The sequence below is a fragment of the Larus michahellis genome, chromosome 3 (genome assembly GCF_964199755.1).
Source record: "Larus michahellis chromosome 3, bLarMic1.1, whole genome shotgun sequence".
NCBI classification, from domain to species: domain Eukaryota; kingdom Metazoa; phylum Chordata; class Aves; order Charadriiformes; family Laridae; genus Larus; species Larus michahellis.
The window spans coordinates 22,772,859-22,799,893 of record NC_133898.1 but is presented as its reverse complement, the minus strand read 5'-3'; the positions used below and the strand labels follow the sequence as shown (position 1 = coordinate 22,799,893).

Genomic DNA, 27,035 nt, shown 5'->3' with positions numbered 1-27,035 from the left:
AATCATCCATTCGCGTAAGTGCAAATGGCTGGGAGGGAAGTGTCTGTACAGGTGCCCGCTCTGCTTGTGGAGGCACTGTGAACCCAAACGAACTTTTAGGATGCCTCATTCCTTCTCAAACCCCTCCTCCTCCCTCTGTTTTCTGAACTCTGAGCATCTCTGCTCAATAAACCCTTTCTGCATCTTTCTGCACTCAGGGTTCAGACCAGCTGACCCATCGCAGGGCTCACATGTGGGCAGCTCTAAGCCATGGGATGTTCCCAGTGACCAGCCAGAACCCTCCAGAGTGAGGACAGGAGTCCCTGCGAGGACGCACACCCTATAGCAGCCATGGACTCAAACAAACAAGAAGGTAAAGCATCCTCTTATTTCACTTCTTGATAGCATGAAAGACAGCGAGGAAGAAACTTGCTCCCATATGACCTGTCTGTTGGCAGCCACCAGCCAGCCTCCCAAGAGCATCTCTTAGCTATGGCACCTGTGGGCAAATGGTCTTTTCTTTTAGTTTCACAGAAATATCTGGGCTTTGAAGTTTTTAATCTCTTATTTTAGAAACACCTCCCTCTCCCCTGTGGAAAGTAATCCTGTGGCACATGTAACGTCCAATGTGGGAAGCGATTCCCCTCTCTTGCCTCGGACCCACACCTGCCTGTCAAAAGCTGTGTCTCACACAAGGGCACTGTGATGAGGATATGCCTCTCTCCTCTTCTTCTCACATGCTTTGTTGCAAGGGGTTCTTGTTCGTGTCAGTGCCACAACCCAGACTTCTGCACCAGTCCCGATCTTGCAAGCACCAAGATGTATCCAGGCCACACTGCCTGCATGCATCCAGTCCTGCTACAGTCAGCAGCGCTTCTAGAAGTCTGCAAAACTCAGGAGTTTCAGGTCCGTAATTTTAGTGGTTATCAGCTTTAGGTCTTTCTGCAGAGGAGCGTGGGGCTCGGGGTACTTGCTTTCCACTCCAAACTCCTGGCAGCATTGTGCTCTGCCACCTCAGAGGTGATTGCGTCACCAAGTCTTGAAACTATGAAGAGCAGGTGGAGCAGCTTTAGGAGTGCCCGTAACTGTAAGCTTGGGAGAGAGCCTGGACCATCTCTTTCTCTCTTAAAAGATGCTTGGTGGTGCCAACATTCATTCATGGCATAGGTAATGTAAGAGTTAATTTCTCTATTACTATTATTCTAATTTGAGTAAATTAGGTCTGTGTACCTAGGCCCCTGCACTACAGCAGACTGAAAAGGAAATTAACTCAGGGATTTTTTCCAATTAATTGGTATGCCCCCATGGGCTGCAGATGTTCACTGCAGAAACCAGGAGATAACCACAAAGCCCCTTGCTTCCCACAGCGCAACTGTGAGGAGCCTCCTCTGCTCCAGCTTTTAGCAGTGACTTTATAGAAACGATCTGGGTTTTGAGTGGGTATGTGCAGACAGTGCTTCTGCTCATGCTCATGACAAAGGTAGGAGGTAAAATCACAGTGGCACAGATCCTCTCCCATCTTCTGGTCTTGCTCAGAAGCAGTTCCTCACTTTGAGTGTGTCCAAGGACATGACAGACTGATCCATATCCAAATCCAAATGAAAGATCCCTACAGACTTCTGCAGGGCTTGGGTTGAGCCCTCTATGTTATATATCAGATTGAAGAACACCCAAAGAAAATCTGAAGAGAGACCACGGCTCTTCCTTGCTGTGCTGCGCTCCTACCTGACACCTCTAGCCCTTCACAAAGCTCAGCATTCAGTATGTCCACCACTTTGCAAAAACAGCATCTCCCTGTCCTCCCAGCATCTGCTTTGTACTGTGCTTTTAATTATGACACATGTCCTCTGGCTCTTTTTGGGTCAGTCATTACCTTCCTACAGTTAAGAGTCCAGCAGTAACATTTACATCAGACCAGACATGGACCTCAGTCTTCTTGATTCAGGAGGATCACAGTACACACTGGCTGACCTCTTAAGCCTCAACTCCAGGCATCATGAGAAAGCTTCATCATTCACTTTAGGCCAAAAGTTGGTTTCTAGTTTGTGGGGTTGCAGAGAAAATTTAAAAAAAAAAAAAAAAAAAGACCCCAAAAGGCCAAAGCTGAAAATGAAAACAACCTGTCATTTACAAGATGAAACCTGGGACTTGGTGCGGGCTGGCTGATGAATTTTGACCCCAAACAGCTGGCTGTTTGGGGTCATGGTTACTTCTCCTGATCAGCCTGCTGCCCCTTGTGTGCCCCAGGAGGAACCTCGGAGGATACGCCCTGGAGGGTCAGTGTCTGACCCTGCTACCCAACCCAACAGCTGCAAGACCAGCCAGCACGGGGAGAAGGCGGCACATGGGCAGAAAGGGGCACACGGCCTTTCCTCCTCTGCCTCTCACTTCTGCGAGTCGCTGGGGAATTTGCTGACGTTCCTCTGAATCAGGACAAAGCCTAGAGACCAGAACAGGGCCAATTCGTAGGTGCCCTTGGCAGTAACCCATATTCCCCCTCAGGGGCAAAGAAATCAGAACGTAGCTGTGCCTTGTAAAAGCTCTGACTTCCAGGCTTCAGCTTTCCACTTCGTGCACTTGCTGACTGCGTAGCAACGGCTACCTTTTCAAGCCTCTGCACCCTTTTCAAGCCTCTGCAGGACTGAATTTCTGTGGTCTTACAGGCCCAGGTGGGTAAGGTACTGGGCATCTGCAGGCAGCATGGAAAGAGGGAGCTTGGCTGCCCTTAGAATTGGGCGTGGGATCACTGGTCATGTCTGTGACTGACAGCAGAGATGGGTGAAGCAAATTCTTGGAAGCAAGAGAAAACTCACCTCATGAAGTAACGTTGCCAAGGGGAGGCAATCCAGATGAGGAACTGGGTGGCGTGATGTTTTCTGGGAGTGAAGGCCAGCCAGGGAGCCTGACATAGGGAATAACATGGGAACTGATGGCCATTGGACTGCGATTCCCTCAAAGTGCAATGGTGGCACAGCCAGCGATAATTTCTGTTGGATCATTGAAGGTTTCTGCACAGAAGAGACAATGTTAGAAAAGGAAATAATAAATATGGACTTTTTGGTTTCAACCAAGAACCCATTAATGCCTAGAGATAACATCTCTGCAGTGTCCAAAACACTTCTGCAAAATAGATATAAACTCTTCCATCAGCTAAGTCTGTTTCAGAAATGTTAAGTGTAGCTCCATTGTACAAGATCAGATGGGATGACAATACCACAAAAAATAAGGAATTTAAAACTTACGAAAAGATATGGTTTTTTTGGTGTTACAAAAGACATGATTACTGCTTTGAATGCAATGTGACAAAATATAACTTAGGGCTTAAAATATACAGATCAGATCAGCCTTTTGTGGAGAGAACAGAAATATGTACAAATATAGTAGAGGATAAAATTCACAATTTCGGAAAAGAGATCAGTAATGCTTTAGGGGAGAAAACCTGTTACACAGAACTGAACTTCACAGGGGGCAATTTGGTCCTAATTGCACATACAAGGTTTCTCACCTCTTCGCATGGATCAGCTTTGGACAGACACAGGGCAGCAAACGAGGTGAATTCAACATCTGATTTAGGTGAGCCATTCCTGTTTTATAATTGCAGTTTATTTTACAAACAATATGGTGTTCCCACCTCCTAAAGAGAGACTTGAGTCCTTTAAAACTGATTTGTACCTCAAGAGGGACTTCAAACACTCTGTTCCAGTTATTTATAGCAACCATAATAAGTCATTTTAATTGACTGAAGTTCTTTATTCCCACAGGAGAGACTGAAAGTGTGCCTGTGAGTACCCCTGCAACACAGATTTCCCAGGTAAAGATGAGCAAAATGCCCTAAATAACTCCAAGAGTTTAAAGAGTTATGAATAGATAAACAGTAGTTAAAAAGCTAAATTAAGTGGAAGAAAAAATGTAGGCACTTACAAGGAACATGGCAACAAAAATGTGCACACTGCATGAATAAATGTCACACATATCACATCTTGGGCTTCATCTTAAAAGACACTTCAAGTAAAATTTTTCTGCTCACAACCAGTTGTGCTCAGACAGGTGATCTGTGAGCTCAGCTAATTAACTAGCTGGCATCATTAGCATCAATTAGGGAACGTCAATTCACTGAGCCGGAGGGAGATTTCATGGCTGAGCTCTGATGAGCTTTCACCAAACCCGATGAACTGTCCCAGGATGCGTTGATTTACGTTGGGTTGGGGTGTCTTCCCCAGCAAGAGGCCAAGTCTCCTGGGGGGCTCTGGGTTATCCTGGCAGCCTCACAGCTCCTTGGACCATAGGGTGCTCTTCTTGCCAGATAATGCAGAGCAGCTGGGCTGGCCAGAGTGTTGAATCTTGCTGCATGTCTCTGTTTGGCTCTCCCATCAGGAGCTTGGAAACACTGTCTTTGAGCCCACGTCGGCTCAAGGTGATCAGGACTTCCAGAGCTCTGTGACCACTCTTTGAGTTGACATTCTTGCTGCAGGCAGCCACCATGGATGCAACAAGATTGCCTATACCACAGCCCAGGGAGCGTCCCTCCTGTAAGATGCAGCTTCAGTGTTTCCACAGTGATGCTTCCTATGCATTTCCAGTCTGCAGGAAATGCAACAAGAGTTTTGACCGCTTTAAACCTTGGTCTGGTTCAATATGGAACTGTACCCTGAAAGAGAAACATAACCCTGAACTGCAAACCCTGACTATTTGAGACCTCTGTTGTCACCATTGCAACACTAATGCATGTAATTGCTTGTAAGTGCACCATGGCAAGTGGAGGAGATACTGCTTTCCATTAACCAGTCAGTGCTTCCCTTGTCTCATCCTCTTTTCCCATCCAGACAGCTCCAAGCAGGAGCTTCAACTGAAGGGCCCGGCACAGTGGATCCAACACGCATGGAAAGCCAGCCATGGGAACACCATGCACACGTGCTGCTTTCCAGAAAAACCCAGCTGAGATGTGGATACCTTAACGAATCCTTTAAATGAAAGTTACCAGCTGGCTGTCCCCTTTTGCTTCAGCGAGGGCCCTATGGACACTACAGTTACCAAAAAAGACTGCTCAAATGTGAAACAAGAGCTGATAAGCGCTCGCAGCCCCCTTTAAGTATCTTCATCCTTCTCTTCTGTCCTTACCCTGCTGCTCTGCCTTTATTCCTACCATCCTTGCCTAGGAATATAAATAGGGGATATACTCCCAGGGCCAGGGTTTCCACCACTGTAAATCAGCACAGCTCCACTGCTTTCCTGCTGTGAGGCGTCGCAAGCCTTCCTAATGCCTGGCTGCAGAAGTGCTGTCCTTAAACGTAGGAGTTAGCAGCTGTGCTACAAATTAGTTGTTCCCTGGTAAAAGCATACACCACACAGCTCGGAAAAATCAGATCCAGGCTTTGTGACAAGTGTTGGACTTGGTGCCACTTTAGTTTCAGGCAGTGTCCTCAGGCAGCCCTCTTTTGGGTGACACGGTGCTTGCTTACTTCTTCTGATCAGCCACGTAAGAAGATGTGCAAAGTGATGGACAGTAGATAAGCTGGGGGAAGTAGCATAGACAGTGCTCCTTCATGGCTACAGAAGGTTTTGCTCTTTTCTAGGATATATTTACAACAGCAGAATTATTCCTATGTAATATTTCATCATCATGAGCCTGTTTTCTACTGGTTTTGGCAGGCTTTAGCTCAAGGTCCGTGAGAGCAGGCCCTGTTCCAATGTAAGGACCCTAGGCAGCTGCCAAGGGTGGCAGAGGCAAATAGCCATCCCTGTGGAGACAGAGAGCCCTGGATAGCCTGGCTACTGCTATGGGGAGATATGTGAGGACACAGCTACTCGTGGAAGAAAGGGTTCCCTCTCATCCTTTCAGTGGCAGCCAGGGCAGTAAACCCAGCTCACCAAGTTCTGCCTTCTGCTTTTGATCCCAGCCCTTCCTTCCATAAGCCATCCCCATCTCCCGGCCACAGCCACCTTCCCTGGGCTGCCTTAAAGTCTGAACAAAGCTTTAGGCTGAAGGGATGCTCCCTATCTTTTGCAACTGGCTCAAATTGCTGGCACCCACCGAGGGAGGATGGGGAGGCTCTGCAGTTTTGCTGCCTCTGGTCCTGGAAGCAGCATCAGTCTTGTCCACCCTTTGGGGACAGTACAGCAGGTGAGACAAGTAGAGGCTCAGTGAAGGAGATTTCACAGCCATTTTTTATATATATATATATATATATATGCACATATATAAATAGCTCCACTCTTGCAAAGTAAAGTCAAAACCAGGCTGAGGAACGCTCCTTATACGTCTTCTGATCACACCCTTCTCCTCCCCTCTAGCCACCATTACTTCCTCTGCATGGTCACGGTTCCCCCCTCCATGTTGGGAAACACTCGCTCCCCTCTTTCCAGGTGGACTTTGACCAAGCGTTCCCCTTGGGCTGGAGGACAAGTGAGACTCACAAGTGACCGCTTCTCAGTGTCCTATTAATCAGAGTCATGAAAAGAGGGGAGGAGAATCCTTCATTTCCCCATGGAGAGCTACCCACAGAGCACAGTGCAGTTACTTGGTCTCAATAGAGATTTTACTTGCACGGTTTTTCCACACAGAGCTGACAAACAAGGGCAGCAGGTAAAATGGGAGTCATGGCCCCCAGGACAGACATAATCTGCTGCACATGCATGGCGCAGGATCCCTCACTGCATTGCTTTGTCAGGTTGAAGGCCACACTTCAAAGGCAGGTGGGGGCTGAAATGTGTCTCTCGTACCAAATTATTTAGATGCCTAAATGCTTTTTTTGAACAGCTCTTGGGCTGCTGTTTTGACATGTTCTAAGGACTTCTTGTGACCATGCAGATTTATTTATCCTCTAGGCATTAGGCAGTTCAACTTAAGCTGTTAAGGTGTGTTCCTCTTCAAGTGTATTTATTCCCATGAATAGGTGAGCCAGAGCAACACATTACAGTTAAACTGTTGCCAAGTTTCCATGGTAGTATAAAATCTTTCTTTTTTGGTATGCGTTGCACTTTAGAACACTGAATTGGCTTGACTTTCCAGGGGTTCACAAACCTGTGAAATGTCTCTCCGGCCCTGTAGGCATCATCACTTAGGCAACACGTAAGCACAAGTTGATGCTTCAATGGCTTCCATTTGTTCTAACAGCCCATGGGATTTAAAGGATGGGTTTCCACAGCTTGTTGTTAGAAATGAGCTCAAACTAAAATCCACAGCTCAAGCACTACACTGCGCTTGGCAGGAGTTCAAAGATAATGTGTTGATCCTGTACCGCTCCACTCAATTTTGGATCAAACTTGCACCCAATGGCGCCACAACGCTGTTTGTGTTTCCTTTCTATGCTCTAAGCACTGAGGGCGGCAGAGGAGGGAGTTCTCAGTGTTTCAGCACTTCATGTCCGCCATACAAGCCCTGGCAGATGTGGCTGATTGGTGTTGCTGGCTGCTTTCATCCATCAAGCGGCAACAATGGGAAATGCGACTGTAAGATGCATTTCAGCATCTGAAATAGCCACTGCAAGCTGCATGGGGCTGAAGAGAGATGTACTGGGCAGGACAGACCCAGGCAGGGGTCTGGAGCACTGTGAAGGATACACAAAGAAACCAAGCTAACACTGTGACTGCAAAAGCAGAGGTTGACCAACAGTGAATGCCAAAACAACAAGTGACTGTCTGCTCTTAGATGCAGAGGATATTATAGTCCAGCCTCTAGCCCAAATCTTTCTTTTGCCTGCCTGAACTCTGCTTTCACAGAGTGTTTCACTGCACATGGACATGAAAGTTTCTGCAGTGGTCCCTTTATGCTGACTATTGCTGATGCCTAGCAGTTTTTTACTCAGAAACCTCTAAATCGGCAATAACTCCCATTCCTCTACCCTCCAGAAAGGATCTGTCTAGTTTACCTCCTTCCTGGAAGCATCCAAGGAGGCCAGGCCAGGCTTGTGGGCAGAAACATTTCATTTTGGGCTTATTTGACCCAAACACAGTTATCTCCAGGGCCAGCTTCTGGACGGCTCCACTGCTAGCCGAGACCTGAAGCTGAGACATCTCCATCCTGAAGCAGTTTCCTAAAAAGGATAGCATAGGATAGCGTATTTCAGTTGGAAGGGATGGATCTGATGAATCACCCCTTTTCACTTAGAGGAAAATGTGCGATGCCTAGCCCTGATGCAGGCTAGCAGGGAAACTCTGCCTTGGCGATGTCAGTGTGCACATGTGGCTGGGAGCACAGATGGGAATATTAACATTTTGCACAGTTGCAGTACTTTATATCCCCCCCACTTCTCCAGACATATATGTTAGAATGTCTGATGATGCTAAGACCACCTGGCTCACCCCCCTAGGCTGAGGTACCAGAAGCAGTATGGTCATTGCCTCCCCTAGCAGCCCCGGCCCCAAGCAGCCCCTCTAACCCTTCAGGCTACAGTCGCAGGTCACAGGGGGACAATTCCTGTGATATAGGAGTGTCACAGGAAGGTGTCCTCCCTGGCCAGGAAGGGTGGGTGAAGGGGTTGAACCACGGGGTCTGGAGCTCCAGCTGGCTTGGGGAGTCAAGGCTGACTGCCTGAGGAGGGAAGATGTCGTCAGCCTCCTGTCCCTCCGCCCTGTCCCAGCTCCCGTCAGTCCTGCTTCTCCTACCCAGGCAGCTCTAGGAACGTGTGTCCAGCCAGACCAGACTGGGGACTGTGGGGTTAGCACTGGGGTAGGAGTGGGGATGTCAGGCAGACGTCCTCTGTAAAGACGCTGCCAGTCTTGATCAGAGGAGGATGGTGCATGCCATTGCCCCAAGGTATCGGAAGCCATCTCTGCTCCATTTACAGGACTCAAGCGCCTGAGTTCCCCGGGGTGGCTGTCCTCTTACCATCAGTGCTCCAGTTTTGGACTCAGTTTATAACCAGATGTTAGGCCGAATTTCTGTTGTAAAGGTAAAAACCACTGGTACCGAAGTGCCTTGGGCCGCGACCTCGCCGTGGGCTTTGTGCAGGCAGAACGCGCGCCTTGCTCACAGCAGCGGGGGCTCGGTCGCCAGCCCAAGCTGCCCCTGAAGAGGGTGTCCCCGCTTAGCCCTCCACAAGCCGCCTGCCTCCCCTCACTGCCCCCTCCACACCTGCCTTGTCTGCTTGCTATGCCAGCCTGGCTCGCCCCGGTCTGTCTCCTGCTTCACCCGGCTACCAACCGGCTGCCTCCAGCTTAGGTTGTGAGCTCTTCCAGCAGCGCTAGGGCCTCTAGGGACAGAAAACAGGGAGAGTGGGCACAGTGTCGCTGTATGCTGGGGGAAAATCTCCCGCTCCCTCTCCATCACGAGTTAAAGAGTTGCCTCCTTCCCTGGAAAGGGCTCGCTGAGCAAGGACAGAGGGCCTCCACAGCCCTTAGAGAGCAAGGAGGCGTTAGACCTGTCTGTTGAGAGCACCAGCCCCACGAGCATGTGGGGGAGGAGGACTTGCTGCAAAAATGGACATGTTCTTGATTGCTCAGCTGCTTTGGGGATTGATAATCTGGCTGCTGTTATTGCAAACCTTGGCATGTTTCAGGCTGTCCTCTCCTTCTACAGACTGACAGGCTGCAAACTGCCAGGGAGCCTGGAAAAACTCTGAGTCTAAAAAGGGGCACATTAACTGCCCAAGACAAACACCTCCTACCCTGTACTGAGGCTGCAGCAGGGACCGAACCTCCCCCCATGTCTCCCAGCCATGACAAGAGGAGGAGAAAGAGGACAGAACCTTACAGGATGGGTTACACCCAGCCTTTATGCCACTCTGATCCATGGGTCACCCTTGGGGACACAGCCACCTGCATCTGGGAGGAGGGACTGAACCCACCGTGTTTGTGGTTCCTCTAGTTGCAGGCATTAGCCTCTGAGTTGAAGGCGGGTTTCACAGAAGCAATGCAGGAGCTGTCGCGAATCCAGCATGGCGAGTATGCCCTGGAGGAAAAGGTCAAGAGCTGCCGCTGTGCCATGGAAGAAAAAGTGGCCGAGATGAAGAATTCCCTCAACACGTTCAAGGTAGGAGTGTGACTTGCTGGGGGGCTGCCTACCTGCCACACTAGCTCGGGTGGCATGGAGCAGCATTCCCCTGCCTCCGTCAATCCTTCCTGCTTGTAAAGAAAATGAGCTGGCAATTGTTTCAGATGTATCTGGTGTGCTTCCTTTGGCTTTGTGCCTCCCCCAACTACTCCCACACATACATAACCCATGCCCTGGCCTGTTTAACCTTCTTGATGGGCCACGAGGCAGTGCTGCGAACTATCCTGGGGTACAAGCAACCCTTGCTCTGGGCTGCACGTGCAATGGGCATATGGCCTGTTCACAGGCTGCCACCGTGCCATACCTCTCCCTGGGTCAGGTCTCCTACATTTCCTGCAGGAACCAAAGACACCGGGGAGCAGGGAATTAACACAAAACCCTAAAGCCTTTTGAAGTTGCATTCCCACACGGCTGGGAGGAAGTGCTGCCTGGTTTGATCTGGCCCAAGAGGATAAAGACAAAGGACGGGAGAGAGAGCCTAGCAAGAAGGCTTGATGTACGCTTTAAACCAGCCAGCATCTCCATGCAGAAACTGGATGACTGCCTGCGAGGAGGCAGGCAGAGAAACTGTTTTATTGTTTTTATGGTAAATTTTCCCCATGGGGTTTTGCTGAGTCAATAATACCTTGTGAAGTTAAAGAGGGCTGCTTACCGGAAAAGTCCGTTACTGACCCTGTGACAGGGAGAGACGGATGGCATCGGGCAAAAGGAGCCCTATGGTCCCAGATGAGCAAGGGAGACGACAAGAAGTGTAAGGGCACACAGCAGAGGTTTAAAAACCACCAGAGGCAAGGTTATCCAGGACATTGTTATGGGGGAAAAAGGGGTTTTAAAATCCAGATACAAGGAATTACGCAAGCAACAGGAGGGATAAAGGCTGCTCTCCCTCTGCACCATGCCAATGTTGACTGTCCAAACATTGAGCTCCCAGTGACGCCACCTCCTTGCTCGGGGAAAATCCCTCTCCTTCGATTTACAAGAAACTCTTGAGTCTCTCCCCTCCATCCTGCTGCTCACTTTGATGAAACCTGCAGGAACTTCATCCATGAGAGCTCTACATCCGAGTAAGGCTCAGATGAAATGGCCTGAGGGTTGCTGAGGGAGGACGTACTGACAGGGATGTTATGGAGGGCCTCATTTCCTTAGGAAACGAGGCTAAAAGGCAGCTCTAAGGCCTGATTGGCAAAAGCTTATACATGTGAGTGATGACACTGGGATCTCAACCAAATGCCATTAAAGGCAAATGCCCTCCCAGTGCTTTCAACTGGTGGTGGATGAAGCCCTGGGTCTCCATCTCCCACCAGTGCCTTAACCACGTGACATTACGCTGTCTTGGGTGAGTTGCCTGTAGTTGAATTAAGGATTGCCGTGCTGTGCGTGGCATGTATTACACACACTGGACTTGGAAAGGAAGTGTGTCTAATTACAGAGCCACTCTCCACAGCACCCTGAAGCATGTCTAGTGCACACCAGCCCACATTCAAAGCTGTGCTATGTGAGGCTGATGGGCACCCTGGGAATGCTGTGGTTTTGCCTGTTTCTCAGGAGGAGCTCAGCGACGCAAAGTCAATGATTGAAGAAATCAGTGCCAAGCAGGAGGAAATGCAACAGAAAATTGAGCAGCTGCAGCAAGAGAAGCGGCGGGAATCACGGAAAGTGAAAGCTAAGTAAGGGCCCGAACTCCAGGCTTCCAGAAGTGCTAATTAGCAGTGGTGTCTGTTTTGTTCATGTCTTTATAGCTTAACTTCTTAATCTTTTCCTGGCTGGACATGTGTATCAATCCTGATTATTACTGGAAGCTCTAGCCTTCAGCTCACCCCAGGCGTTTAGACGCATACCCTATAGAGCAAATACAGCAGAAAATCACCAACACCTAACCGGGATTCCAACAGCAAAATAGCCTCAGCAGCTCTCAGGGAAAACAGGACCTGGCGAAACACACAGACCTGCTAGAGACATGTTGGGGCAGAAATACTGTTGAAAGCCAGGAGCCTTCACCATTACAAGCTATTGCTAAGACACCGCCACCCAGACAATAGCACCGCAGTTTCCCCTTCCAAGCATGCAGGACTCAGCGGGCTCCTGATAGCACAGTCACGCTCTATTTTCCTGTCACCAGCCCTTTCTTCTCTGAGCATGTCACACAGGAGCATGTTTCCACACTGTCACTGTGATGAAGCAGACACTTCACCCACCTTGGCCCTGATTAGCCTTCTTCTGAGAACAGTTCTGACGATGTGTACAGTTTGCCTTGATGCAAACACTCTGCAGATCTAGGCTAGCCCCTTAGCTTATTAAGCCATTCAATTAGATGAAAAAACGCTCTGCAAAAGAACAGATCTGAAATATCCTTCTCCTGTAGCCAGTGGACGTTAACTTTCAGAGCATTGTTCGTGAACTGCATCAAAGCCAACTCCATCAAAGCCAACTCATTTCCTGGTCTCTGCTGGAGTTGTCCTACTTCTGACTCTGTGCTTGTACTTATACTGGTGTCTGCCACAACTGTAGTGCAGGAGCTTCACCTGTAGCATTCATACTTTCCAACTGTCTCATTCTTTGTGTTTGTACAGAAGAGCACAGAAAGATGATCATGGGTCACAGACAGTGCCTACACCTCTCCAGGGCAGCCCATTTCGATCCATTAACCTCCCAGAACCTGTGCTGATCAATGAAGATTTTACAAGTCTTTTACACAACGTGACTTACGAAAAAGGTAGGAAATAGAGCAGGTAAATGCAGCGCCTTCCTCAGGAAAAAAAAAAAAATCCAGAAAAAGGTCACTAGGGTAATAGGACACCAAGTTTTCCTCAGATGGCAGCAGCACAAAAGGAGAAGAGGGGTGCTCCCCTCGGCAGCACTGCTCCTGGGTCTGTGCACGCACGTCGGCACAGTGTCTCAGGATGGCAACCTCGGTGCTGGCCTGGATTCAGGAGATGCTGCTCTGTGAACATGAGCCCAAAAGCCATTGCCTGCCTCCACCAAGGAGAGGGAAGCAGGCTGGATCTTCTTCCCTGCAACGCTAGTGGCACAGACACAGAGTCAAGGAGGAGCCCCTGATAAAAATACTACAACCTGTGGATTTGTTCCCGTGTCAGGGAACAGGGCACAGAAAGGAGGATGACAGGGACTGGGCTGACAGAGGACGCCTGGTGTCATTAAGGGGCCATACCAGTGGTTGATTTGACAAGGGGACATGGGAGCTGGCACACATACACACAAGGCTACTAGTGTCACTGCTCCTTGCATATACACACTGACAGGAGAATCGCTGCCCCTTGTTAGCTGCAGAAGCTGCTAACTGATGGTGTTAGGGTTACACCTTGACCAGAAAAACACTGTCAACAGCCAAACAGTTGTGAAGGTTGGAATCAAAGAAAAGGTGATGGACCAGAGCCTTTTTTTCTATGTTTAACTTTGGGGGTCTAAACTGGTCTATCACTCTCTTGCTGTTCAGACAGGAAGACACCAAAACCATATACATTTAAAATGTCAGCAGGGGCAGAGACTGGATGAAAACCATATGCTGTTTTCTAGTCTGTTCTGCTCAGAATCCATCCAGTCATGGCCCTGCTCTGAGGTGGTATGTTAGCCCTCTCCCTCACATCCCTCTTGTACATCCAGCTCTCTCACCCACTTCTCCCACTGCTCCTTTCTTTCCAGTCATCTCACCCCTCCACTCTTCAATAAGCTGCTTTCCACTCAAAATGGCAGCTGTGCCTCTGTGTCAGGCCTCCATCCTCTTGTTCTGCTTGCTTGGGTGCCTTCTACGCAACGTGCACCTACCGAGCAAGGACAAGCCAAGACTTCCACTGCAGTCATACCGCACCAAGCACAACAGGGACCCCCACATTAGCCTGCCTGCAGCTGCTACTGCAACAAAGACCACAACAAGAGCCACAAGAGTAACGATGCTCCTTAGTGGGGATCTAACAGGGATGTTTCCATAGCAAAAATGTGAAAGGAGGATGGATCTAACCATACTGATCCTCCTAACTGGAAGATCTAACCATACTCACAGGGCTTGGCAGGAGAAGCCTGCTGTCTTCTCTTGTAAAGTTTCCCTTTGTTCTTCAACAGTGTCTGACACCAGGATCATGCCAATGGGAGAAGGAAGTGTGAAAGTCGTAGCAGGTCCAGGTAGGAAAATATCGAACTGTCCAAAAAACAGTAGGACAATGATTCAATTAGAGTGCTTGCTTTACTGCACTGAAGAAATGCTTTCAGGGAATGCATTTCATGGGAATGTCTTTCACTTTGCCATGTAACTCCATTTTCATACTTGCAGTTGAGACATGAGGGCAAACCTGCGTCCCTGATGTGCCAAAGGATTGACACTTGACAGCCTTCCTGCTGCTGCTTTCACAGGTTCTAAGTGCCTTTGCAGAAAGGAAGAATTGAGGCTTACTGATGTGGCAAAGAATAATGAGAGCACCATTTTGCCACTTGGGAAGAGATGGTCTTTGCAGTGACTACACACCAGTAGAACTGGTGAGCTGTTTATCTGCCCACCAGCTTCCACATTCCTTGTAGACATGTCTGAATAGTAACAGAGGAGTTTTTCTGGCAAAAATAAAAATTGGTCAGAAGTAAGAGAAGGGTATAGTAAGGGGACACTAAGGATCCTGGACAGCAAAAGGACACATGAGAACAACAATTAGATGTTTGCACTGTTCACTAGAAGCTCTCATTGTTCTGGATGGCTCCTTTGCTTGAATCCACTTGAAAAAAAAAGAGAACAAAAACTACAGAAAATGGTTCATTGCAACTCAAAGTATTTGCATTAAAGCAATTCCTACCCAATGGCTCTAATGCACCTGCACCCTCTCCTGCCTTCTCTGTGATTTAATAGCCTCAGACTATCAGTCCTGCTGCTGTGTATAATCACATCACACTAACAAAAATTTCAAAAGCCATGACAGTTTACATCCATTGAGAATGGCATTTAAATCTGAATTATAATAGTACTTTGTTTCTACAATACCTGCCAGTAAGTGTTATATTACCGAGTCCTGAAGTGTCCCAAAACCCTGAAGTGCAACCATACTTGGAATAAGTTTTTATTTCCTAATGTGCACCTAATTTAGGACCTTATTTGGCCTGAAAAAAAATGCTGGAAGAGTGCAAACTTTGTTCTGCCAAAGTGCTGGCCAACTGCATTTCTGTTTGTAAATTAACACTACAAGGCTACAGCTCTTGTGAAGCACAGATAAAGCTTCAAACTCTCCTTCCAGTACTTCAAATGGATGATAATGCTTAGCTGCCTGCTGCAGTATAACCTGTCAACTGAGACATCAAGATCCATACCGCTGTTTGTCATTGCAGGAGCAGCCATAGAGACAGATGACAGCCTCAAGCCTCCCTTGACAACAGAGGGGCAGTCGAAAGCGCATCTGCCGTCAACAGTGTGGAAGCAGCCCAAGGACACCAAGGACTGGGGAGATGAATACATTTCCAAAGAGCAACCAGAGAGAGGGAAGGACATGGGCCAAGGCAGATACAGCTCAGCAGACAACATTATATGTGAGCCCTCTTTGGCTGGTAAGGACAGAGAGGGAAACTGGCTAGAGAGGCTCAAAGCTGCATTCACACCTGGTGTGAGCTGGGTGGTAATCAGCTTCTACAGAGGGAGACGCACAAGCCAGTTTCTCCTGTTAGGGGGGAATGTCTCGGGGCCTCAGTATCCAAGACTTCTGGCCTTTGTGTTGGCTGGTCTGTGCCATTGGCAGAATCGCTCTGCACCCAGGACATGCGTTCTCCTTTCCAAGACCTGGCAGTTCAGAGTACTGATGGGACTGTGAGAGTGTAGTTGCTTAATTGGGTGAAAAATACTTCTCATTCTGCAGGAAAGCGGATGTGAATCCTTGGTATGAGTTGTTTTACCTTTGATTGCTTGTTTTGTTATTCTAAGAAAAAAAATTGGTATTCATAGGGAAAAACACATTCGCTTTGGAGCGTTCTTGGCAAACTGTGGCTGCAGTCATGTCTGGGGCATGCTGTAACATCAGGCTAGAATTTTATATTTTAGGGAAAGTAGACACACAAAGACAAGATATTGGTGCCACTTTTTCACAGTTTCTCCTTTCATGATTTAATGTCAGATCACCAATCTAGCACGAGGCTGTCCCTGAGGTCAGCATTTCCTTATTTTTAAACTTAACCATTATCTTCTGGAAGCCAAAAGGCAGAACATCGCTTTGGAGCTGCTGGAGTCGGAAAGGAAATATGTCATCAACCTTTCCCTAATCCTGAAGATCAAGGCAACGTTGCAAGGGCCAGACGTGAAAAGAAGCACCAAAGAGAGAAGGTAATTGATTTAGTGTGCTCTCTCTTTCGTGGATTTTTCTCCAGTCAATATTCTTTCGGCATCATCCTCTCTCCCACTTTTCTTTCATCCACACAGAGATCTTTGAACACTTAGAGCTTATTTCTAGTTGAAAATTGGAGGCATTGGAAGGTTTATGCATTAGTTAAAGACTTTCCTACCTGTCCTTGCATCTTGTCACCTTGCATCCCAAACTGTTTCACTTGTACTTCAGTCTCCTATTCTTCTTTCGCATGCCTCCTGCCTGTGTGGGAACAAAGCTTTATGCATTCACCGCCTCCTTCTCCCAGTCCAGAGCTCCAGCTCTAGAAGTTGCTCTGGGCATAAGCCCTGGGCTAGTGGCTGCCATCCATCAGGTATCGATATATACAGATACACACACGTATTTACACACAGATACAAGACCAGTGGGACTGACTCAGGTTAGCAGTTAAACCCAGCTCTTTGCAAAGGCCATCCCCTGTGTCAGCAATCTTAGATCCCAGGAGGGGATAGCTCCTACAGCTCTCACCATTTACTCAGCTTTGGCATGGGAGTTCCTAGCCTCTAAGCACATTTGAGGAGCCCAGTCCTTGCCATCTCTCTCTTTTTTGGCTCTTTCCACTGTCCCTAGGGAGTCCCAGATCCACAGAGTCACTTGACGGAAGTCCAGTGCGGGACATGTGGTCTATGGGTTGATGTGGACTCATTTAAGCAGTTACATGACACACACAGTTCAAACTGAAGCATGATAGTACAAAGTGAGTTTTTATTTTTACTGTTTTTCCCTGGGACCTTTCCATCTGGCAAAATATTTCAATATTTGACATCTTCACTCTGATTCTGGATTAAATCAGCAAAAAATGACAGAAAGACAGTAGCACATTTTGACCAGCTCTGCATCAAAGGGTTAGCTTGTTAAAGGGCCTGACGAACGAGACAACATACAAAGCTGGGGAGCTCTCCTCGAAGCACTCTATGGGATGGCTGAGGACCATGGTCCTGCTTCATTAGCCACAGCAGTGTTGCCTCGGGATTTTTAGTTCTGCAAATTCCAGTCAGCTACACAATGCACTTGAGAGTTAGCCCAAGAAACCTTCAAAACACTGTAGTAATACCCTACTGGAGAGGGTACCTGCACATACATAGCAGCCAAAACAGGGCCTCATGGTGCAGTCAGGACTCCAACAGAAGCAGTTAATAATACCTGCATTTAAAGCAAGCCTGTGCTGACCACCCATGAATACCCACTTCAGCAGTACATGCTTAGGGCTGAGTTTCTGCTCTGTGTAACCAATCTGATTATCATCTCCCTTCAGTTTCTTCCCCAACTCTCTGCGGTACCTGGTCCAGCAGCATGTCGATTTACTTCATGCTCTACAGGAGCGAGTCCTGAGCTGGCCACGACAAGGGATCCTAGGAGACATCTTCCTGAAATTAACAAACGACGAGGTATGTTACAGACCTCTCTAGACTCTTCTGCTGTGATTCATGATGTTTGTGCTGATGGCTCGCAGGTGGGCTGAGATACCTTGCAGCAGAGGGGCTGTGCTGTGAAGCTGTGGCTATGGTAAGGCCTTTCAGCCAGCCTCCTTTGAGCAGAGTCCTGGTGCATGGTAACCCCTTTGTCGCAGTACTTGGTTGGTCAGGGAGCCCACATGCCAGACACACCTGGGGGCAGGCAGCCATATAGCACAAGCCCTATAATAAATGCACAGGACGGAAACTTGGTTGCAGGAGCCACACATGTGCCTTGACAGCTTGGATGTCTGTATTCACAGTGAGGGCGTGAAAATGGTGTGTTTGTTATGCTCCTCTTCCCCAACACACTTTGCTCAGAGTTATGACAAGTGGGTGGGCAGGTCCCTTATCCTATGTGGTTTGTAGCCCCAAGTAAAACAGCACCTTCTCAGGGTGAAGGTCTGCCCAACGCCAGTGAGCAGTGGGACCTCTCCTACAAGGATGTGTAAAAACTCATCTGATGCTTTATAAATTTTAACCGTCTTAAATAAGAAAAGCTTCTTCCTCCCCAGCCTCACTATGCCTCCCATCTGCTATAAAGCTTTATGTACTGTGCTCAACAGCTGAACACATTTTATTAAACAGTCTTTCTTAAGAAGACAGGCTGAGAGAGTTGGGGTTGTTCAGCCTGGAGAAGAGAAGGCTCTGGGGAGACTCCATAGCAGCTTTCCAGTATCTGAAGGGGGCCTACAGGAAAGCTGGAGAGGAACTTTTTACAAGGGCATGTAGCGGTAGGAGGAGGGGTAATGGCTTCAGACTGGAAGAGGGTAGATTTAGATTAGATATTAGGAAGAAATTCTTGACTGTGAGGGTGGTGAGACACTGGCCCAGGTTGCCCAGAGAAGCTGTGGCTGCCCCATCCCTGGGGGTGTTCAAGGCCAGGCTGGATGGGGCTTTGAGCAGCCTGGTCTGGCGGGAGGTGTCCCTGCCCAGGGCAGGGGGGGTGGAACTACATGATCTTTAAGGTCCCTTCCAACCCAAACCATTCTGTGATTCTATGAAGTCCCAAGCCCTGAAAGCTTCACGCAGCAAGCAGCTCTGCTGCACCAATGAGCTCCCAGGAGCGATGGTGGAGAAACAACAGTTTCTCATTCTGGCTGGATCCATGACCAAAAATCTCTCTTAAGTTTCTTTGTTCTTTTCTTTTTTTTCCATTTATAAGAATAATTTTCTGGACTACTATGTTGCTTACCTGAGGGACCTGCCAGAATGCATCTCTCTGATCCACGTGGTGATCCTGAAGGAGGTAAACTTCCTGCCTGCTTCACAGACACATAATGGCAACTTGCAAGCCTGGATCTCTCCCTGTTATGCCTGCCCATGATAGGGCTCTTCTCTGCCAATCCACTTGTTCTGTTACCAAATGCCAGTTTTCCTAAACGTTGCCACGGCTGATGTGCACCTACAAAAGGCAGATTTAATGTGTTCGTCACTGTATGTAACCCAAGTTATATTTCTCCTGTGACACGAAATAATGTCTCAGATCAAACCTCCCAGAAAGCTTGCCTATGCACATGCTATCCAGACCTGTCCCAGGCAAACAGTGTCTCCTGGAAAACGAAGGACTCATCCAAACAGGGAGAGCAAGAGCAAGGCTGTAAGTGCTTTAGAGAGAAAACAGTCTCTACTGTCCAGCTTCGGGTATTTAGTCTCACGCCCTTGATTCTTGGTTTAAACTAAGAAAGCTAAATATAAAGGTAGTTTTAAAGTGCAGTAACTAAACCACGCTATCTCGCTTCAGAGACATTTTAATTTAGAAGTAAATCTCATTTTGTTCAATTCATTCAGACCTAAACTAAGAACTTCATTCTGAACAACAGTTGTCTATCTGGGGTTTTCAGTGAAACTTAACTAGTGCACTTTAAACATATGTCCCTACTTAATTAGGCTGAGTGTCCCTCCTAGATAATCCCCAAACTAAGGAATTTCATCCTCAGGACTAGTATTGGTGGTAGCAGGAGTTGCAAATATCCCTTCCAGAAGCAAGATGAAGACCAGTGTACCATCATGCACAACTGCCACTTGACTGGCGTGCTCCTGTGAACTGTTATTAAGTACTTACAGCGTTACTACTCGTTAAACCCCAGAACCATTTTGAAGCAGACATGTTTATGGGTGGGAGAGACTCTGAAGTTGCTTTCTCTATTTCAGGTAGAAGAAGAAATCAAGTCTGATCTCTACATTTTGTTCTTCCATATAGTCCAGCGAATCCCTGAATACCTTATTCATCTACAGGTAGGGCCCCAGGATGGAAACTGTCTTGTTGAACTCTTATTACAACACGTGACTTTTAACTCAGAGCTGGTATTTGGGCCTGCGCAGGTACAGTGCTTCTGGCTAACCCAGTGGGCTCCCTGAAAAAAAAAAAAACCTCTGAAAGGGAAAGCCAGATGAGAATGGCTTAATTTTCATCACTTTCACCTGAAGCTTGCTTCTATTTGGCAGTACATTCATTTGGCTTGACAGAACTAACTTGTCCCCTGGGAAACTGAAAGCTCTGCTGCCTGCCGCTCTGGGAGAACAGGAGGCCAGAGATGGGGCACATCTACTGTGAGCTCCAACCTAACTCCTGTAACAGAACTGGCCTCTTTGATGAGTGGTCCACATGCCTGTTAGCTGAGGGACTGAGAGGGCTAGAAGCTTGTAGGGCCCAACAATCTTTCCTACATAGAGCTTGCTGATACAGAGAGTTCTGGTTCACAGGAGGGTTAGCTGAATTGTACTAAAACATTTCAGACAAGGCAGGTGACATCGAAAGCAAGCCCTATAAAAACAAGAGATTGGTTTATTTATTCAATGCTAAACTCAACCAGTGCATCACCCACACATCCCATGATTACATTTACAGTGGTTACTTGCGTATTTGCACTGGAGTAGTAGGAGGCAGGCCCTGTCCAAGTCACTCAGAAACTGGTGCCACCTAGAAGAGCTCCCCCCGTGCTCCGACAGGGCAGTGCTATGGGCACTCCAGAGCACTAATCCATGGTCCCAATAGCACCTTCTCCCCAGAAAAGATTAGGACACCCTCCAAACAGCCTGCTCTCCCCTCTGTGCCCCAGAACGTCCTGAAGTTCACGGAGCAAGAGCATCCTGACTATTACCTGCTGCTGGTGTGTGTGCAGCGCCTCCGGGTTTTCATCTCACACTATAGCCTCCTCTTCCAATGCAATGAAGACCTGCTTATACAGAAGAGGAAAAAGCTGAAGAAGTAAGCACAACATCAGCTCATTCTCTCTGTCACCAGGGAAAGGGAGGTGTGGGGGAAAGCCTGGAAACAGGGGGTTTAGGTCCAGGCAAGATCGACAGGCACATTGCTCTGTTGAAATAAAACAAAGCCCTTTGCACATGAATACTGGAGAAGGCCCACTATTGGCATTTGTCCTCCAAGTTGAGGTCAGATTTGGGGCGGGCCCTTGTGTCTAACTCTGAGAGTGACAGGAAAATCAGTTTAATCCTTCTAAACATAGCAGCCACGTTTTCCATGGGAACATTTGATTCCTTAAAGCAACAGCAAAGTCACTCCCCAGTGGGAGAACACACGGGGGCTGTTTTGGCAGCTCGGGGCCCTGGTGAATGCCAGGTCTGTTGCCTGCAGCCCTCATAGGCTAAGACTGCAAAGGAATAGTGTTATCTTATTTTACTGGGGGAGTGGGGTGGGAGAAACGAAAGCCTCCAATAACGTGTTTGAGATGAACCGTGATAGAAATGACCCTGAACATAGATTCTCAAGTTGTGGTTCAGAAAAGTTCCTTGAAATCAAGACTTTTTATGAAAATCACAATCTGGTTGCCTTTGCTCCTTGTAATGATTCACTGGGGATGTAGGACAAGATCAAACTTCAAGGAAAGCTTCCAAATATGGAGGGTGGTAAAGGGCTGGAGCAGACTGCTGGGGAGGGACTGCCATCAGGAGAGGCATTAAGAACAGGACAGAAAGCAGGACGCCCTGCTGACTGGGACCGACTAGGTGGAACAGGTCTTTCCTTGGGGCGGGAACAAGTGAATGGGAATATTAAGGTCCCTCCCAGCCCTGTTTTCTGTGATTCTACATGCTCGTGCTCATTCCCTGCCTTATTTCTTAGCACGACGATGGATTTCTCCTCCCTCAGGTCATCCCTGGTGAAGCTGTACAAAGGTCTCACCTCTCAGTGTACAAGCCAAGAGGTTTCTCCAACACCCAGTGCGACATCTATCCGGGACAGTGGGATCCACTCTGAAGAGACAATACAGTCGTTCCCACCAGCACCTTCCTCTGGCACGACAACCCCGTAAGCCTATTGTCCTAGTAGAAGGCTTTCAAAGTAGGCTGAAAACTCTCTCTTCACCCATACTATGCCAGTGACACTAGGCAGTTACAGACTGCCATTTCCAAGACTACTCCCTGTGTATGTGCAGAGAAATTAAGGGCTAGCTCCTTCCTGCTATCCGCTACCGTGTGGCTTACAAGCAGGAAACATTTCAGAGCTCTACCCAGGGCTGTCAATGCTCTTTGCTAGCTTTCTTAAGAGTTTACCAGGGAGGTCATTCATTGGTGTAGGCCTGGCAATAGCCTGGCCTGGCTAGTCTCAGACTAGCAAAAAAAGTACTTTTCCACACAGCACACTATCACAAGATCTAAGTACAAATGGATCAAAAAAGACACAAGACTCATTCAAGAAAGACAGGGCTGCTGGTAGCACCCAGTAAAATCTTTGGCCGTTTCTAGCCTACTGATAGGCGCCAACTGAGATGATGATCAAAGAAGCACATTAGACTTGCCTTCTTTCTTATGTCAGCAATTTGTGGCTGTTGTGCCTCCTTACATCGTTTGACACTAACAAGAAGAGCTTAGCTTCATCATTCTGAGCTCCCCTCAAGTGGCAGTGTTATTAGTCAATCTCTAGCCTCCTCCTCACCAGACTACCCAAGCCAATCTCCCTCCCTTCACAAACGTGATGCACCAGGCCCCCATCTTGGTAGCCTCAGCTGGTGCCTTCCCAGTTTCCCCACATTCATCCTGAACTGAGGACCCAACATGGGTCCAGGTGGGGCCTCATCAGCACTGAACAGAAGTGGGCAAAATAACTCCCCAGGCCTGGCTGGCCATGCAGTTACTAATACAGCTCAGGTCAGGGTTTGTCTTGTCTGCCACAAGAGTATGCTGTCAGCTCGTCTTTACATTGGCATTGGCTATAACCCCAAGTTCATACAAGGGCTGCTGCTCAACCCAAATCTCCCAGCCTGGTCTGATGCATGGGGTTATCTTGCCCCAGATGCAGAGCTCTGCACATCTTGAACATCACAAGGTTTCTGTTCCCCCACTCCATTCGTTATGTCCCCAGAAGATGGCAGTGGGACTTTCCTGACTAGCAGTCGTTAAGGCTTGTGGTACAGACCCTGCACCTAATACCTCATCCAATGCAGTACTCCGTGCTAACTTACCTGGAACACACGGAGGGTAGGAGCCCTCCAAGTACTCCTGACACACTTCTGAGGACAGAGTCACCCTACCCAAGAGAGAAACCTTGCCCAGGGAACCTTGTCCACCTGAAAAGACAATCAGACCACAGGAAAGCAAGACACAGCCCCTACATTACAGAAAGAGAAGAAAAGTAAAAATCCAAAATGCAGATGAATCCAAAATGCTGAAAATGAGAGAGATGGAGCAGTTGGCTTCTCACCTCAGTTTCTATTCCTTTCATGGTGTAGAGCGTAAAAGTCAGCCAAAGCTACTGGATAAGCAGTTCTACCCCTGCAAGTTTGCTCCTGCTTAACCCAGCCAGGCAATTTAAATTAATAACAGCTCTGTTACTGTATTCCAAGATATGAAAATACCTTTTGGCCTTACAAGGAAGAGAATGGGGTTGGGGGAGTGAGGCGGGAGTGGGGCTTGTCATGCCGTCTCTTGGTCATCCTTTGGTATTCCACTTCCTTCTGTTTTTGTTTTGTTTTTTGTTTCGTTTCTTATTTTAAGGCATTTGATGCCCCAGATGAAGAAACCCCAGCCAACCGTGATGGAGAACATCCAGGCTGTAAAGTCCCCTGACTGGGAAATGGAAAGTAGAAAACATGAGAGGCCAGAGAACATCCTTGCATCCTCTCAGCTCACAGAGCAGGAACTCAAGGCTCTGACAGCCCCGTTACAATCCATCCCTGAAATGGAGTATGAAGCACCACCAGCTGATGCAGTGGGAAACACTGAGAGAGCCATCAGGACCTCTGTAGAGCTGCTGCAGGATGCGAGGAACTTTGCGCCAAGCTACGAAGAGTTTGAGTACCCTGGGGAGGTTTTCACCCTGCCAGGCCCCTATGAAGATGATGCCTTCCAAAACCTCGCTCTCTTTGAGAATTGCTCCCCGGCCTCTTCCGAGTCCAGCTTAGACATTTGCTTCCTTAGGCCTGTTAACTTCACGTCAGAACCAGAGAGGACAGATCATGCCTTACAGCCATTGCCTAAGAGCTGCACTCCTGTAAGCAGCAGTACTTACAAGCGTGAGATGTTCCACAGCAAAGGCAAGCAGCTGAGCAGGTCTCTGAAGGAGCTGCCGAGGAGCGCTGAGGGCGTGAGCACCAGACTCTACAGCACACGGAGCAGCAGTGGGAGCCGGCTGCAGCAGAAGCAGGAGAGGAATGTCCAGCCTCACATGATCTCAGCCTCATCTCGAAGCTCCCAAAGGAGCTACTTTCCCCCCCAGAGAGGAGCGGGTGAAAAACAGAGCTTTTTGGAAGTAAGGAGGCTTAAATAGGAAGAGAAAAAAAAAAGGCACGTGGTGGTGCAGAAGCAGCGTCAGCAGCAGGAGAAAGATATGAGATACAGTTAGGGCAGAACAAGCCAAAATAGCTTTCAAGTCCACACGTTCAAAGTCCTCATCTGCATGTACATGCCCAGAGGAGAGAGACAAGACAGCTCCTTTTCACATACACATCTTTCCCAGGGGTGAGCATGGGCTTGAGGCATGCAGCTGGCTGAGTGACAGCTAGAACACCCTTGAGACAAGCTAGCCTCTCATGTGTCTCTAGCTGTCACCAAGCTTCCCCCACAAGTTAACGTTGTATCTGATCAGTCACTAAGTATGCACAAAGCTGTCTGAAATTAGTGCTACGGTGGCACCCAGTTAAAAAGGTGCCTTTCCACCCGCTGTGAGGAGTGACGAGTTAAGAAAATCAATGGATTTAGTATCAGATCCTCAGCCAGTGTAAATCAGCATGACTTGGCTGAACTCAGACCATTTACACCAGCAAGGATCTGGTCTGTGGGTTTTGTTTCACCTGCCTTTGTTGCATGGATTGTAGAACCATACTAAAGTCTGTGGGAAAAATAAACCAGAGCCCAGCAAACGCGTCTCTCAGACAACCACTGTCACGGCAGGCTGCACTCTAGCCCTTCAGGGACACCAGGTCTTACAGGAACAATATTTCTGTAGTCTGCAGTACCTGTTCAGAGTCAGCTTTGAGCTGTCACAGTCAGGTGGGAAGATGCTCTTCACACTTCCTGGGGAAGAGGCCGAGGGTGCTGTGAGGTGCTTTGCTAGTTCTCTCAGTGCTGTCTGGAGAAACACCCTCCTCTTAAAATGAGGCAAGACGTAGGTGAGGCTGTAGATGCAGATGATGATGGGAATAAGGTTCCAACAGCCTGACTGAAAAGACAGCAAGGAAACGTTGAAGGAAAAGAGAAAAAAGCCTAGGGAGTGAAGGAGGTGGTGGATGGCCAAGCAGGGGAGATGAGGCAGAGGGAGAAGAGCCATGGGGACGCAGCCTGTGGGGAGCCTGTGAGCTCTTTGGCACTCACCTGCACAGAGCTATGGCCTGCAGCAGGGTGCAAATGTGGAGCTAGTCCAGAACTGCAGGACACCTTCTCCCCCACAGAGCAAAGGAGACTACCATGGCAGCGGTGGGCAGAACTGGAGAAAAGGGCCTCGTCCAGAGCCTTGCTGGGAGGAACTCAGCACTATCCTGAAAGGGGGAGACATCTTTTAGTGTCACGTTTACCGCAAGGTGTACGTGCTAATGAAGGCTTCTGCCCTGTAGATATAAAACCAGGCAGCAGCAGAGCCAACAGAAAAGTCTTTCGCACTGTATCAGCTCAAGAAGCCTGAAGGCTCCCTGCCCTAGGGTAAACAGAGCTCATGAGCAAGGAGAGGGTGCGAAGTTCTTTCAAGTCCCCATGCTGGCTTGCTCCCTCGTTGGCAAAAGGGGCTAGTAAGCTCCCCCTAAACAAAAAGCTTAGCAAGGAAAGCTCCAGTTCCCTCTAACAATGCTTATCCCTCTACTCCTCTGCCACTGCCTCAGAGCCAGCAACAAGCACTCTGCAGAGGTACCAGTGCTGCCCAGTCCTGGGTGACCTGTTGTCTCCCAGCCTTGCCAGCACCTCCTCACCCATCAGGTCCCTCCTAGCACAGAGAGAGAGAGAGAAAGGGGGACAAGGATGTGAGGTTGCAAATGCTGGTTAAATTGTCTTTTCCCTTTTAGGAGCTCCATGCAGAAGACAACACCAGGTTCTGCCAGAAGGATGACAATGAGCAAACATCCTTCAGCGACCACAACCCACGGCACGAGCCCAAGGGGGGTTTCCGGAGCTCCTTCCGCAAGCTCTTCAAAAAGAAATAAGCAGCCCCAAGAAAGGCAGGCCACAGCCTAAGCGCGACAGTGCTTCCCCAGGTCCCCGAGGGTGGAGACAGACAGCGAGGCCCCAAGATGCCCCCTGACTAACACAGTAGGTGGAGGGGTGGGGGAGAGGAGACTGTCACAACTGCCTTACAAACGCATCCTGCTCTTCCTAGCACAGGGCAGGGCCAGGCTATGGGTTGAAGTGGAGCTCAGCCAGCAGGTCCAATAAGCACAGGAACTTGCTAGCTTTCACCCCTGCCTGACTTAGCTTTCCTTGGAGTTTTGGAAAGCTTTGGCCGAATCCCACTATCTTCTCCTCCCCCTCATCCCCCAACACTGTTTGATTTGCCATACATCTTTGACCTTCCAAATTCAAGCCAGTTCTAATTCGGGCTCACCCACAACAGAGGGGTTACCTTTGCAGCCCTGGCATCCTGGCCAGAAGTCTGAAATTTCCCTCTTTCCTGCAGTTTCCAAAAGAAAAAACACCATCAAAGATGTCTTCCAGGAGGCCAGCTCGCATTACCCTGCTGGTTTGAGGTCTAATAAGCATCAGCTGAAGCACCTGGGCTTTGTACTGCTTAATCAGCAGCATCCTTTCTTTTGGACTTCCATCAGTCCCCAAAATTCTCCTTCACCTCTTCTGTGGCGTGCTGTT

General features: G+C 48.5%; 1 protein-coding gene across 1 annotated transcript; it reads left to right on the top strand.

Moving 5' to 3' along the window:
- Window positions 1–330: 330 nt before the first annotated feature.
- ARHGEF33 (Rho guanine nucleotide exchange factor 33) lies at window positions 331–26,377 on the top strand. Its single transcript, XM_074579325.1, has 15 exons — window positions 331–352; window positions 3,741–3,790; window positions 9,785–9,949; window positions 11,516–11,637; window positions 12,541–12,692; window positions 14,048–14,107; window positions 15,293–15,508; window positions 16,145–16,274; window positions 17,591–17,723; window positions 18,955–19,038; window positions 19,944–20,027; window positions 20,852–21,000; window positions 21,901–22,059; window positions 23,745–24,506; window positions 26,239–26,377. Exons 1-15 carry the CDS (start codon window positions 331–333, stop codon window positions 26,375–26,377), a joined length of 2,427 nt encoding a protein of 808 aa, XP_074435426.1.
- Window positions 26,378–27,035: the final 658 nt, after the last annotated feature.

Bases quoted from the DNA above. Each gene is read 5' to 3' on its own strand.
- ARHGEF33 (XM_074579325.1), top strand. From the start codon at position 331: ATGGACTCAAACAAACAAGAAG. The intron at 14,108-15,292 runs GTAGGAAAATAT...TTGTCATTGCAG, and splicing joins GAAAGTCGTAGCAGGTCCAG to GAGCAGCCATAGAGACAGAT. The intron at 15,509-16,144 runs GTAAGGACAGAG...ATCTTCTGGAAG, and splicing joins ATGTGAGCCCTCTTTGGCTG to CCAAAAGGCAGAACATCGCT.